At 51.3% G+C, this 12,659-nt stretch overlaps 1 protein-coding gene across 11 annotated transcripts in view; it reads left to right on the top strand.

The window, feature by feature from the left end:
* LOC105476798 (musashi RNA binding protein 2) overlaps positions 1 to 12,659 on the top strand; it is a 432,533-nt gene that overhangs the window by 376,953 nt on the left and 42,921 nt on the right. Inside the window, exon 11 of one of the 11 annotated variants that reach the window (XM_011733006.3) lies at positions 1,268 to 10,830. The exons of the other annotated variants lie outside the window; for them this stretch is intronic. Within the exon in view, the coding sequence (XP_011731308.1) occupies positions 1,268 to 1,308 (41 nt within the window). The 3' untranslated portion in view covers positions 1,309 to 10,830. Of the gene's footprint in view, positions 1 to 1,267; positions 10,831 to 12,659 lie in introns of those variants that run through there. 11 annotated transcript variants of the gene reach the window in all.

Below are 12,659 nucleotides of genomic sequence, written 5' to 3'. Positions count from 1 at the left end.
CCTGAACTGGGAAGGGTGGCCCCGTGGCTGGGACTGCCCACCCCATTCATCTGAGGAGCCAAGCTGGGGTCGGAGTCTATTCCCCTCCTGACCCCCTCCCAAAGGAGATGCTTCTTATGGAGTGTTGTGTCTGTGCTTATCCCAGATGCCTCCCAAGTAGCCAAGTGTTTCCAGACACAAAGCCTAGGTAGGTCCATGTGTTGTTCCAGTCAAGAGTGCAAGGAGTAGCTGAGCCCCTCTAGAACCAACTTGATGCCTGCTGGAGTCACAGCCTCAGGGCCAGGGCTACAGAGAAGCTTTGGGATGCCCTGACTTCCATCTGTCACCTCATGCCAATAAGGAAGGTTTCTGGTGGATCTGGCCAAGGTGGCTGAGGTACAGAAGGGAGACCCAGAAATGGGGCAGCCCAGCCCTCTGCCCTCTCCTCATCCCCATCAGGTAGATTCTGCGGACCCCTGCCACACCCTGGGGATCCTGTGACTTCGTGACATTGCACAGCAGTCATGTCACCTCCCAACTGTCCTGATGTTTTCTTTGTGGTCTTTCTTTTCAGTGTCCTCACTGTATGCCCACTTTACCCACTTCCCACCTCCGGCCCCCCTCATGCTGTGCGTGGATCCCAAACCTCTCCCAGCCCCTTTCTGAGTCCCCCTAGCAGGGCCATGCAGGACAGCTAGCTGGGAGAAATGAAAGCACGCCCAGGTCCTAGAGAGCTCCGAGACTCTTCATCCTGGCTGTTCTCACTCATAAACCAGGTAGCCTGGGTCCCCTTTCAGGAAGATGCAGTCTGATCCCCTTTATAAACGGTCCTCCTTTCCACCTGGATTTACCCTTTCTATGAACATCCATCTCATCTGGCTGGGGGTGCAGATAGCACTCTTAGTAGAGCCTCATTCTGGCCATGTGACATGGGGCTGCAGGGACCTTCCTGGGCCACACAGCTGGTGGCAAGTGGCACCTGGCTGTGCCCATCTTCAGAATTCTGTGAGAATAAATGTAATGTTCCTAGAGAATGCTAGACACTGGATAGTTTTTAGAGTGGGGAGTAGTTCTTTTCTAGAAAGGCTGGATGGTGACCAGCCGCTCTGGGAACAGCTCCTGCTTCCCACATCCAGGTGTCCACCCCAGCCCGGAATTCGGATCAGGATCCCGTCTTGAATTATTATGGGTTGTGATCAGGGATCTCCCCTGCTTCCTCTCTTTTCCCTGCTCTGAACTTCTCATTTCAGTTTAATCTGTTAATTTCTGTTCTTATTTCACTTTGCAGACTATTTGCCGATTTCACAAGACATAATTTTTATCAACTAGCTCTTAAGAGAGGCATAGCAAAGGGGTTTGCGACCATTTCTAGAGAGGACAGTCCTGGCCTGGGCCGCCCCCGCTCCCGTCAGTGCTCACTGAAAGTCTGTCCTAACTGCCTGTTCGAATGAATGTTCTTTTTCTCATTTTTAATTCTTGGAAAAGACTCGTGTCCTCATTTCTTCACTCAATTAAAAAAAGAGAATATTCTCCAGTCCCCTCCCACTTTGCTTCTCGTGTGCATTGTGACCAACCCCACTTCCCCAGAATGTAGCGGGGCCAGAGGGAAACTTCTCACAAACTTCGTAGAGCCTCCTCAGGGGAAGCTAGGAAGAAGACATCAAATTTTTTTAAGTCATGACCAAACAGGCTTATTGGGGACATTTCATGGGGTGAGCTTTGAAGTGCTAGTGGTCCAGAGGGGTTGCAAATACATGACTTGGAGCACCTGTGTCTTACGATGGACAGTGATAAAGGTGAACACACAGAGACAGACTATTCTCTTAAGAATGTGAAAAACCTAATCTGGAAGAGGAGCTATAGAAACACTATCTGACTATCTTTGTCTTTTGGGGCAGTGGCTGTTGCCATAATCACAAGCCTGTCTGTCTTCGAGAAGGGACAGTGGAGTCACCCAGGTGCTACCACATGGCAGGCACGGTGGGCACCGATCCACAGTGGGCCCCGCCTTCCCCAGCTTGCCTCCCTGCCCATGCTGGCCTGGCCTTGCCTGCTGGCACCATTGGGGTGGGAGAGGGTGAAACACAGGGGGCCCATCCTGATCAGGCCCCATCTCAAGGCTGGCAATCCTGCCCATCACCCTTGGAAGGATCTTTTCCCATGCCTGACTCCCACCATTTCCCTGACTGAAATACACCCACTCTCTTGGATTAATGACATACCGCTCAGTTGGACCCTCAAGAGTCACCGTGTTGTCTGTGCTGGTAGTTTGTGAGAAGTGACCTGCGCGCACGCTTCCATTTGATGCCATTTGATGTGAGTGAATCCATACCTTTGAATGTCATTGTCCTCGAGACCCTACATGTGCAGTTTGGCTCATCTCATTAAAGATGCTTGATGTAATAATTGGTTAGTTTCCTTTTATTTTCCCACAGGCTTTTCATGAGTATTATTTTTTTTCAAAGAACAAATCTGTATGGCTTTCCCCCTCCCCTCCCATATTTTGTTTTGCTATGAATTGCTTCGCTTTGGTGAACTTGTCCTAGTATGCTTGCCTCACAAACGTTTTAGCCATTGTGAATTTTCTTCATCTCTGTATATAGTTCATCTGTGCTTCTCCCTGATGACGTTTTATTTTTTTCCCCTGTAAGCAACCAAGGTAGAAAAATAAATTGTTTACCACGGACATGCTGTGTGCTGCCGTCTCTTGGCCTGACAGTGTCCTGTTCTCGCTCCGGGGGAGGTGAATGCACGGAATAACCAGCACCGATGACAGCCCTAGTGCAGTTTCTAAAAGCATGCAGACTCCCCCTGGCTGCCGCCTGTTCCCAGCCCTCCCCGCTTCCTGGCGTCCCCTGTACTTGCTTGAGGTGGTCTGTCCTTGAGCAGAGCGGCAGAGCATCTGCATGCACCAGCTGCACGGTATCGCCCCGATGCTCCTTCCTGTGCCATGGCTCCCCTCTCGAGTGAAAATGCCACACGCATCTGGAGCCCCTCACATCTGTCTGTGCACTCGGTATGTGCGCACCCTTGCCCTCGCGCACACGGGCCTGCGTGTGGTTGTGCACGTGGCCTGCTTTCCTGACTCCCCAGAGCACTGCAGGTGGAAGAGGCACCAGTGTACAGTGGGAATGTTCTTAGCTATGAAGCCGGAGGACCTGGTTTCCAGGTCCCACTTGGCCACTTAGTAGCCATGTGGCCTTGAGCAAGTCAGGTACCCCTCCAAGCCCTGGAGATAATGAAAGTGCCTAGTTAGTTGAGTTGTTAGAATTAAGGGATAACATGTGCATGAATGTGCCTTGTAAGTTGGGAAGTGCTATAAAATTGGAAGTTTTAGAAATAGTGGGCGTTGATGTTCTTACTAAGTCAGCTCTCCACGGTGGTTTTCCCATTTTTATCCCCCATGATGGATCTGTCATCAGTGAAAGGAATAATACAGGATTCCTACGTGAAGCTAGAGACTTGCTAGGACTTCCTACCCACCCTCACGCCCCATCCTTTCTCTTCCCTCCTTCCCCATTTTGCTGATCACCAGGTACTGAAATAGGTACCAGGCATCTGGACATGAATAAGCTTGACTCCTTCAGATGCTCTTGGGCTAGCCGAGGGCGAGAGAAGCAGTGATAAGACCAATTGAACATCATAAGACAGGCACTTCGCTAGAGAGAAGGAAGGTCTGGCTAGGCATAGTGGCTCATACCTATAATCCCAACACTTTGGGGAGGTCGAGGTGGGTGGATTGCCTGAGGTCAGGAGTTCAAGGCCAGCCTAGCTAACAAGGTGAAACCCCATCTCTACTAAAACTACAAAAAATAGCCAGGTGTGGTGGCGGGCACCTGTAGTCCTAGCTACTTGGGAGGCTGAGGCAGGAGAATCGCTTGAGCCTGGGAGGCAGAGATTGCAGTTAGCCGAGATCGCGCTACTGCACTCCAGCCTGGGTGACAGTGAGACTCTGTCTCAAAAAAAAAGAGAGAGAGAGAGAGAAGCTCTCTATGCTGTAAGGGTGCAAGGGTGGGCTGCTTGCCCAGAGTGCCTTCTAGAGAAGGTGACACCAGAACTGGGTCTCAAAAAGCCAAATAGAATTAACCAGGTAAAGAAGGAAAGGAAGAAATGGAGGAAACGGAGAAATGACATGCTTAGACATTGAATCAGATAGTTTTAAGAAAGAAGAGAAACACAAAAGTAATAAAACACAAAATAATAATGGACTAAACAAAATCAGAATTCATTTGTCTCTCATGTAAAAGAAGCCTGGATGTGACTCCATAATACTCATGGTCTGGGTTTCTTCTCTAATCTCATTCTATTCTCTTCAGCATGAGACTCCACCTCATACTCTAAGAAGGCTGCTCAAACTCCAGCCATCACATATGCATCCCAGAGGAATACATCTCTTCCCTTTAGTAATGCTTCTTAGAAGTCATGCAGGACATTTTGCTTAGATCCCATTGGTCAGAACTTGGTCACATGACCAGTTTCAGCTGCCTGGAAAGCTCAGAAGTGTCTTTTTTTTCCAGGTAGCCATGTGCTCAGCTAAAAATAAAGGATTTTGGTACTAAGAAAGAAGAGTGGAACGGCTACTAGTAGACACTTAGCAATTTCTGCTACACACCTGAGAGAGGAAGCATTGCAGGTCCCAAGGATTGTGAGTAGTTCAGTGCACAGGGAGCTTGCAGAAGCATCTTGGGTGGGAGGAGAACTACAAGGCTGGAGCCATGGTGGGCCTGCTGAGTCAAGTTTAGGAAGTTAAATTTGATCCCCAAAGAATATGAAATGCTTAGAGATGATTTCACATACAGAAGTGATGTGGTCGAACTTCCATAGTGAGTCAGAGGAGTTTGGAGAAGTGAGGGGCCATGAGGGTGAGTCTGGAGGATTGTCCCTTCTTTCTGCACCCCACCTCCTCTCCTCTCCGCACCCCACCTCCTCTCCGCCTCATCCTCTCTTGGCTCCATCCCTAGCTCCCTGCCTGGGGCTAGCTCGGGGTTCTTTGAGCCCTGCAGTTCTACTGGGGAGAGCAGAGTTAATATGGCCCTAACTGCCAAAAGGCCTCTGGGCCAATATTTTGACAACCAACAGTCGCCTCAGCCACAGAGCACTCGGCGTGGCCAGGAGGCCAAGCTAACATCTCATGGCTTGGTGCTCAAGCCTCCCTGCCGGGATACTGTGTGCAAACTGCAGGGGCAGCGCAGGTCCCCAGGCAGGGAGACCCTTCCCCAGCCTGCTGAACTTGAACTCTGGTTCTCAAAGTGCCAGTTTGTGCTCCTACCTCTTCAGCAACGGAAAACAGGTTTGCTCTCGGGTGCTGATGCTGACTGATGAGTACTGGCTTCCTGGAGCACTGGCTTCAGAATGATAGTGAGGCCAAGTCCTAGCTCAGCAGAAAGGACAGCTGTGATTAGCGATGCGGCCAGTTGCTGCACCAGGAAGAACTCACGGCCTGTCTGCCATATAGCCTGCCTTCTGTATTCCTGTCCATTGATGGTTCTTTGGTGCCAGGTGATTTTCAATCACTCTAAAAGATACGCGGGGGAGTGGGGAGGGTTGGTGTCTGAGGACAGAGATATGCTAGCTCAGGGATATCCTGTTCCTCTGGGGGGAAGCCGCCGTAGTCCATTGTCTGTAGGGCAGCTTGCAAGGTAAGCTTCAGTCAAGTCGTTGGGTCTTTGAGCAAAGGCAGAGGCTTAGTGGTCTGTCTTAGCCTGAGGGGTAGAGCTTGGATATGGAAATCAGAGTGAAGGGAACCCAAGTTCTCAGGAGATGGAGGAGCTGGCATAAGCAAGGTGACCAAGAGAGAAGCCTTGGCCTTAGGCAAGGGGCTGCCTCCTGAACCTGCTGTCACCCACCTGCCAGATCTGTCCGGTCATTGACATTTTGCAAAACATTCAAAAATGCTGCAGCTGCCATGCTCAAGGCCTACGACCCCGGCTGGGAATGGTAACCTGGGCCACGAGGGGAGGCAACTTCAGAGCCCTTCACCCGCTCCTCTAGCCCACCCAAGTGGCAGAGACCTCTGTGGTCAGTCCCCACTCAGGAGAGGCGAGACCCCTGGGTGCGCTCAGGGAGCTGCTTCCTTCCTTGGTGTCTCCTGTGTCCTGCTCTTTCTGGCCTAGTTCAGTGAGAGCACAGAGCCCCCTCCCCAGGCTCTGCAGTCTTATCTGGGGAGGCGATTCCAGGCTTGCCTGGATGGCCCCTCATTTTCCTGTAAGTTGAAACTCCCTGTTTCCTGCTGCTTCAGTTTTTAAGGGGCTCTTTCCTCATCTCCTGCCCCAGAAATGCCCTCACTGGGACCCCTGACAGACCGTCAGGCTCTGCCTGGTGCATGCTTCTGGTTGGCTTCCAGAATGGAGCCCAACCAGTGAGCAATGGCTGGTTTCTTGCTAGTAGGGAAACAGATCTTGAAATATCAAGACAGGCTAGTCGGTTTCCCAGGTAGGCTGCCATAAGCACGGACTTGTGCGTCCAGGGACCCCAGCTAGATGTTGCAGCACTGTAAACAGAAATGCTCCCTGTCAAGGAAAGCCCTCCTGACACAGCGGCCCCCACACATCTGTCTCATCACCAGCCCTCTAATCTGAACATCCCTTCAGCCCTCGAGCCATGTCTCTAGGGATTACCCCTTCCCAGATTAGATCCACAGCCAGATTTCAAATCACAAGCCAGCTCCCTCGTGGCCAGCCCACTCCTGCACCACCTGGCCCTGTGTATACTTGGGGCTTATCCTCTCATTTGAATATTAAAGGCAAGCTTAGTCAGGAAAGCATGTCTGCTGCTTTAAAAGAAGATGGAGAAGTAAAATTCAGTGGCACACCCCAAACCCAGACCGGCCACGGCACGAAGCTCGTCAAGGCTGTGAATATGTTGCCATGTTCTTCCCTCGGCGTGGAAAATCAGGAGTTGACTCTATTCCCAGATGAAAGCAGAGCACAGTGCCTAATAGGCACTTAATAAACGTTTGCAGAAATGAATTGGAGCAATCTGAATTGACGAGAATTGTGGGTTTCACTTTCGATCAGCTTTCTGTGCCTCTTGAAGCTCCTCTGCATAAATAAAGGGAATTGTGACTAAGTGAGCGCTCAGCTCCCCATGGCACAGCCCAGAGCCCCGTGTCCTCAGGCGGGAAGTCAGGAGACTGAGTTCTTGCCCTTAGCTTGCCAGGAAAATAAGGCCATCTCTAGACCTCAATTTCCCCATCTGTCAAATGGGGCTATTGATCCTTCCTTACATATTGTTGAGAGGGTTCATGGGACTGGGAATGATCTAGTGCTTTAGAAAAGGTTAGTGTCATGACCAAGGAAGGCAGCCTGGCCCAAGGAGCAGAGGGCCCCGCCAGCTAGACAGGATGGCAGCAGTTGCAGTGAGGGAGGCTGCAGGTGACCCCACACCTCGTCCTCTGTGGACTGAGGCCTCGTGCCCACCAGATCTCATTTTCCCCCACCCCCCACCTGCTTAGGTCCCTGTACCACCAGCCTTACAAAGTCCCCATTAAGTCTGCTAGCAGGAACTTAATCACCTTTCTTCAAGCCCTTCAGTTTTCATTTCCATCAGCAAAAAGCAAGTGAAAGGCTGCAACTTAGAAAACAAAGCAACAACAAAAAACTATAAATTACTCAGCATGTGAAATTCTAGGCAAAGGGCAGTGCCAGGCCTGAGGTCTGGGCAGCTGGTGCCTTCTGACAGCCAAGGACAAAGCAGAAGGCAAAGGTGTGTCCATCACCCGCTCCTCTCCAGGCTGAAAGGAATCCTGCACAGAGACTTTTTTGCAGAGCCCTGGTCAGCTTGGATCCCCTGCCCCTGAGAGACCCCAGCCAACTGGGTCACTGCCTCTGCTCTCTGTCTCTTCAGTTGGGGCAAAGGCACATTGTCTGCAGAGAGCTGGAGACGGTCATCAGCACCCGACCTGAGACAGGGCCTCCTGGGGCACAAGTATGCTAAGCAAGGGTGCAGGGAATTCAGAGCCTGGAGGAGCATCCCACATGCGGCCAGATGTGTTCCTGAGTGATTGTAGCAGCTGCACAGGATGCAGAGGGAGCCATTGACTCTGCTGCTGAACAGCCTTCAGGAAGGGACAAGAACTTAGTCCATTCTGGTGACTGTAGTAGAGCACCATAGACTGAGTTGCTTATAAACAACATAAATTGGCCAGGCACAATGGTTCACTCCTATGATCCCAACACATTGGGAGGCCAAGGCAGGAGGTTTGCTTGAGGCCAGGAGTTTGAGACCAGCCTGGGCAACATAGTGAGACTCTGTCTCAGCAAAATATTTTAAAAATTAGCCAGGCATGGGGGCACACACCTGTAATCCCAGCTACTTGGGAGGCTGAGGCGAGAGTTCAGGGTTATAGTAAGCTGTGATTGTGCCACTGCATTCCAGCCTGGGTGACAGAATGAGACCCTGTCTCAAAAAAAAAAAAAATATATATATATATATAAATTTTATTTCTCACAGTTCTGGAGGCTGAGAAGTCTAAGATCAAGGTACCAGCAGATTGGACATCTGGTGAGGGCCACTTCCTGGTTCATAGACTGCCATTTTCTTGCTCTGTCCTTACATGGTCTAAGAGGTGGCCAGCTCTCTGGGGTCTCTTTTATAAGGGCGCTAATCCCAGTCATGAGGACTCCACCCTCATGACCTAATCACCTTCCAAAGGCCCCACCTCCTAATATCATCACCTTGAGGGTGAGGATGTCAACATATAAATTTTGGCAGGGACATGAGCATTCAGACCATAGCGGGCAACATCCAAGCTGAGTTTTGGAGCACACATAGAAGTTCGCTAGGCAGATGATGAGGAGAGGGTGTTCCACCTCGAGGACCAGCAGGAGGCCCAAACACGGTGTGTCTTCCCTCCCTCGCATTCCTGCCTCCATGGATTTCCCATCGGGGGAGAGGCTGTCCTAGTACTTGGGCTGAAACAGCCGGACCACAGGTTTTGGCATTGGGAAGCCAGTGCCACTCTTCCCAGACCCAGGGAATCCCGGATATACACCTTGTGAGCCTGGAATGCTGACCCCACCTTTGCCATAGGAGGCTGTTCCCCTGCTGGAGGCTTTGTGCATATGGCTGTGCAGCCCCGCTGGGCTCTGGATGCCAGCTGGCCAGGGCTGACTGCCTTTGAGATGGGAAAGGAAGAGGCAAGTGTAGCCTCCTATTCCTCCCACTGAGGCCCTGCTGCCCCACCCGAGTCTGAGCAGGTGCTTGGCTGCCCCCAGGGCATGCCTAGTTTTGCAGGGAAAGGTCTGAGGCCAGCCCCAGAGTTCTCTTAGTGGTACCTGCTTAGGGATTCTACAGGCAATCTCCTGACCCCCAGGACCAGCTTTGAAGGTGCTGGGATTCAGGTAAGGCCAGGAGCACCTCTCCCCGTCCCTCTGTGTCTATCCTGCCTCCTCCACCCATCCATCTCTCCAGTCTTCCTTTAGGTGTTTAGCATATAGTCACCAAGCACTGTGTCACAGGCCCTGCCCTGGATGCGGGGCACACAGTGGTGAATGAGACGTGGACCCCCACCTGCTCGTTGGGGACAGAGCAGCAAACAGGATTCCACTCTAGTGGAAGGACCCAGGAAGGCTCCTCTGGTCCAGAGGAGGTGGAGGGAGCTGGGCAAGACCCTGTTTCGAGGGCAGCACATCAGGGCAGGAGGGCACTGGGAACCATCAGTCCAGCTGACCAGCGCAAGCACTGGGGCTCCGGGCTCCACGTTCATGCCTGCGGTGACCACCTCACGGGGCGATGGCCACACCAGCTGCTCCTCCCTGGCCCCCGCAAGCCCTCACCTCCTGCTGTCAGATTAACCCACCAGAGTCAAGCCTGCACTTCAGATAAGACATACCCCATCACTCACAAGCGAATTATCAATGCTATCTATTAAAGCCCTTTGGATGCGAAATGCCATGTAAATTAATAGGGTTTTAGAATAGGAAGGCACCAAAGGGATTTCTCAGCTCCGCTACAGTTATTACCTTGGGCAATAATAATAAAAATAGATATAAATGTTATTATTCCACTTACCGAGCAGCAGCTAACCGTCCTGAGCGCCCAACGCCATCATCTCACCGAATCACTGATGTTCACTGCAGCCCTGGGAGGAGGTATCGGTAACTGGGTTTACAGAGGAGGAAAAGGAGGCAGAGAGGGAAGTTAAGTAACTTGTCTTTGGTCCGACAACTAGTCAGTGTGGGAAATGGGATTTAACCACCATCGTGTACTGTTTTCTTTAACCTCTCTGGACCTACAATTCTTCATCTATTACATGGGAATAGTAATGTCTTCCTTGTAGTGTTGTAGCAAGGACTGACTGAGATGATGCAGGGATGCTCCGTGGCCATGAAAAGTGCTCAGATGGTCGCTAGTGTCGCGTTATCATTAGTGTAATGACTATTTTCTCATCATCAAAGCCGAGCCCTTCCATTTTACAGGTGAGGAAGGTAAGGAATAGAGAAGACTGTCCTCCTATCCACCTTTTCAACAAGGGCTGGAGGGTAGTGGTATAAACTACTGGCTGTTGACGTTTGTAGATATTTTTACACTAGCTGGTAAATGGCTTCTGCCCTGAGCCAAAGTGCCTCCCCACCATGCTGGGCTTTCCCCTAAGACTCCCTGACTGCTCCACAGTCTACCAGTAAAAGGATTGGTACCCAGCATGGTGGTGTCTGCCCTTCAACATCTGAAACATCGTCACTCAGGAGACAAAAGTGGTGGAACATCTAGGGGAGGGAATTTAAGATCACAGATGTTCATCTACTCATGGAGCTAGTGATGGGACCAAAGTAGGAAACTGCATCCAGGGCAGGGCCTGTGGCATAGTGCTTGGTGACTATATGCTAAACGCCTAAAGGAAGGATGGAGAGATGGATGGGTGGAGGAGGCAGGATAGACACAGAGGGATGGGGAGGGGTGCTCCTGGCCTTGCCTGAATCCCAGCACCTTCAAAGCTGGTCCTGGGGGTCAGGAGAAAGCCTGTAGAATCCCTAAGCAGGTACCACTAAGAGAACTGTGGGGCTGGCCTCAGACCTTTCCCTGCAAAAGTCAGAGTGCTCGAGACTTGAGCGTTTGCTGTCCTGGTCGGCAGAGGTGAGGGCCATTGGATGGAGGTCTAGGATCCTGCTATGGCGGATTCATTGAAAAAGCGCATGTGGCACGAAGCTGGGGAGAAAGCAGGCGTGGAGAAGGAACCCAAAGAGAGCTTAAGATTTCAGGGTCTCAGCAAGACACCCTGTTGAAAGGAAGCAAAACTGTGACTCTCTCTGGCAATTGGGTGTCTGAAGTTTTGGGTACAGGGAGAAGTGTAAAAAGCATCAGAACAGGGAACTCTGGAAGGATCAATGGTCAGAACATTCGCAGTTTGTCCTGACAGCCATTGGTGGTAGATGAAGAGTGGCTGAAAAGTAGAAATTGCCATTGTTATGAGAAGTTAGGGAAGAGGAAGGTGTGATGGGAAAGAAGAACTCTCCAGATAGTTTGTTGATGCCTCTTTAGAAGCTGGAATCCTTCACCTTGAAGGTCTCGGTCTGGGTCTCAGAAAGACAGGCAGATAGATGTTTGTTCTGTGGGGAAGTGGGTGTCCCTGGCCTATCGAGGAACCACAGGCTGCTGGCACAGGGTAGCAAGGGCTGGCTTTGGAATGAACTCCATGTGGATATTCTCTCCCTTGAAGTCTCGCTGGCCAGAGAGTGATGCTGAACCAAGTGTCCTTGTAGGGCCAGGAGCTGGCGTCAGAGCCCTTGTAATATGTCAGCCATTCCTGATGCTAGCCATCTGGCCAGCATTGCAGCGAAACCCACATCATCCCCAAGGCCCTGGATGGTCAGGCCAATGATGCCTGAGGCTGGAACTCTCCAGGGCCTCTGAAGTCAGGGATCTGTCCCCTGCCCTCATCTCAGTGGGTAGTAACTGGAAAGAATTACCTGTGTCTTGGTCATGTATCCAGGGACCAGCTCAGTAGTTTTTTTTTAAACTGAATTGAATCAAAGTGGTGAGACCTTTGGGGGTAGGTCAAGATCATAGCTATGGGAATACCTCCATTTTCTTTCTCTCTTGCCAGTTGATCTTGGAGAAAAGGATTCATTGGAATGGCCACTCCTATACTCTCATCCCTGAGGACTGAGTCTTCCGAGGGCTCCCTCTGTCTTCAAGTGGCATTTGGTGTAACCACACCCAGGTCCTTGAGCTCAGCTAGAAGACCCTAGAGCAGACACAGCCAATGCCTGGTTCCAAGCTAGAGGGGTCCGAGGCACAGGTCCCCCACCTTCTTCCTGGAAGAGTGAGCCACGGCCTCCTTTAGCCCAGGCCCAGCTTACCATTAGCCAGTTGTCTCTCCTTGGGCAGTTGATCTGTGTGCAGCCTGTCCTGGGACCCCAGTCCCATAAATAGAGCCCCTTTGCTGTCCACTGCTAGCAACTCTAAGCTCCATGAGGGCAGAGACTGTGTGTGTGTTGTTCACTGCTATGATTCCAGTGCTTATAACCGAGCTTGGCCTGTAGTAGGCACTCAGTATTTACTGAGAGGGCACAGGGCCGAGAATGGGTCTTGAGTTATCAGTTCTGCTGCGGCTCACTGCGGAAGTTCTGGGTGAGTGCAGGTACTGAATGCTAGGCCCCAGCCCTCTTTGGGGAGGGATTTAGTGATTCAGGGGTAGAACGGGCCCAGGGAGAAGGATACTGGGCCAAAGTCCCCAGATA

The sequence above is a fragment of the Macaca nemestrina genome, chromosome 17 (genome assembly GCF_043159975.1).
Source record: "Macaca nemestrina isolate mMacNem1 chromosome 17, mMacNem.hap1, whole genome shotgun sequence".
NCBI lineage: Eukaryota > Metazoa > Chordata > Mammalia > Primates > Cercopithecidae > Macaca > Macaca nemestrina.
This window is presented reverse-complemented; position numbering and strand designations above follow the sequence as displayed.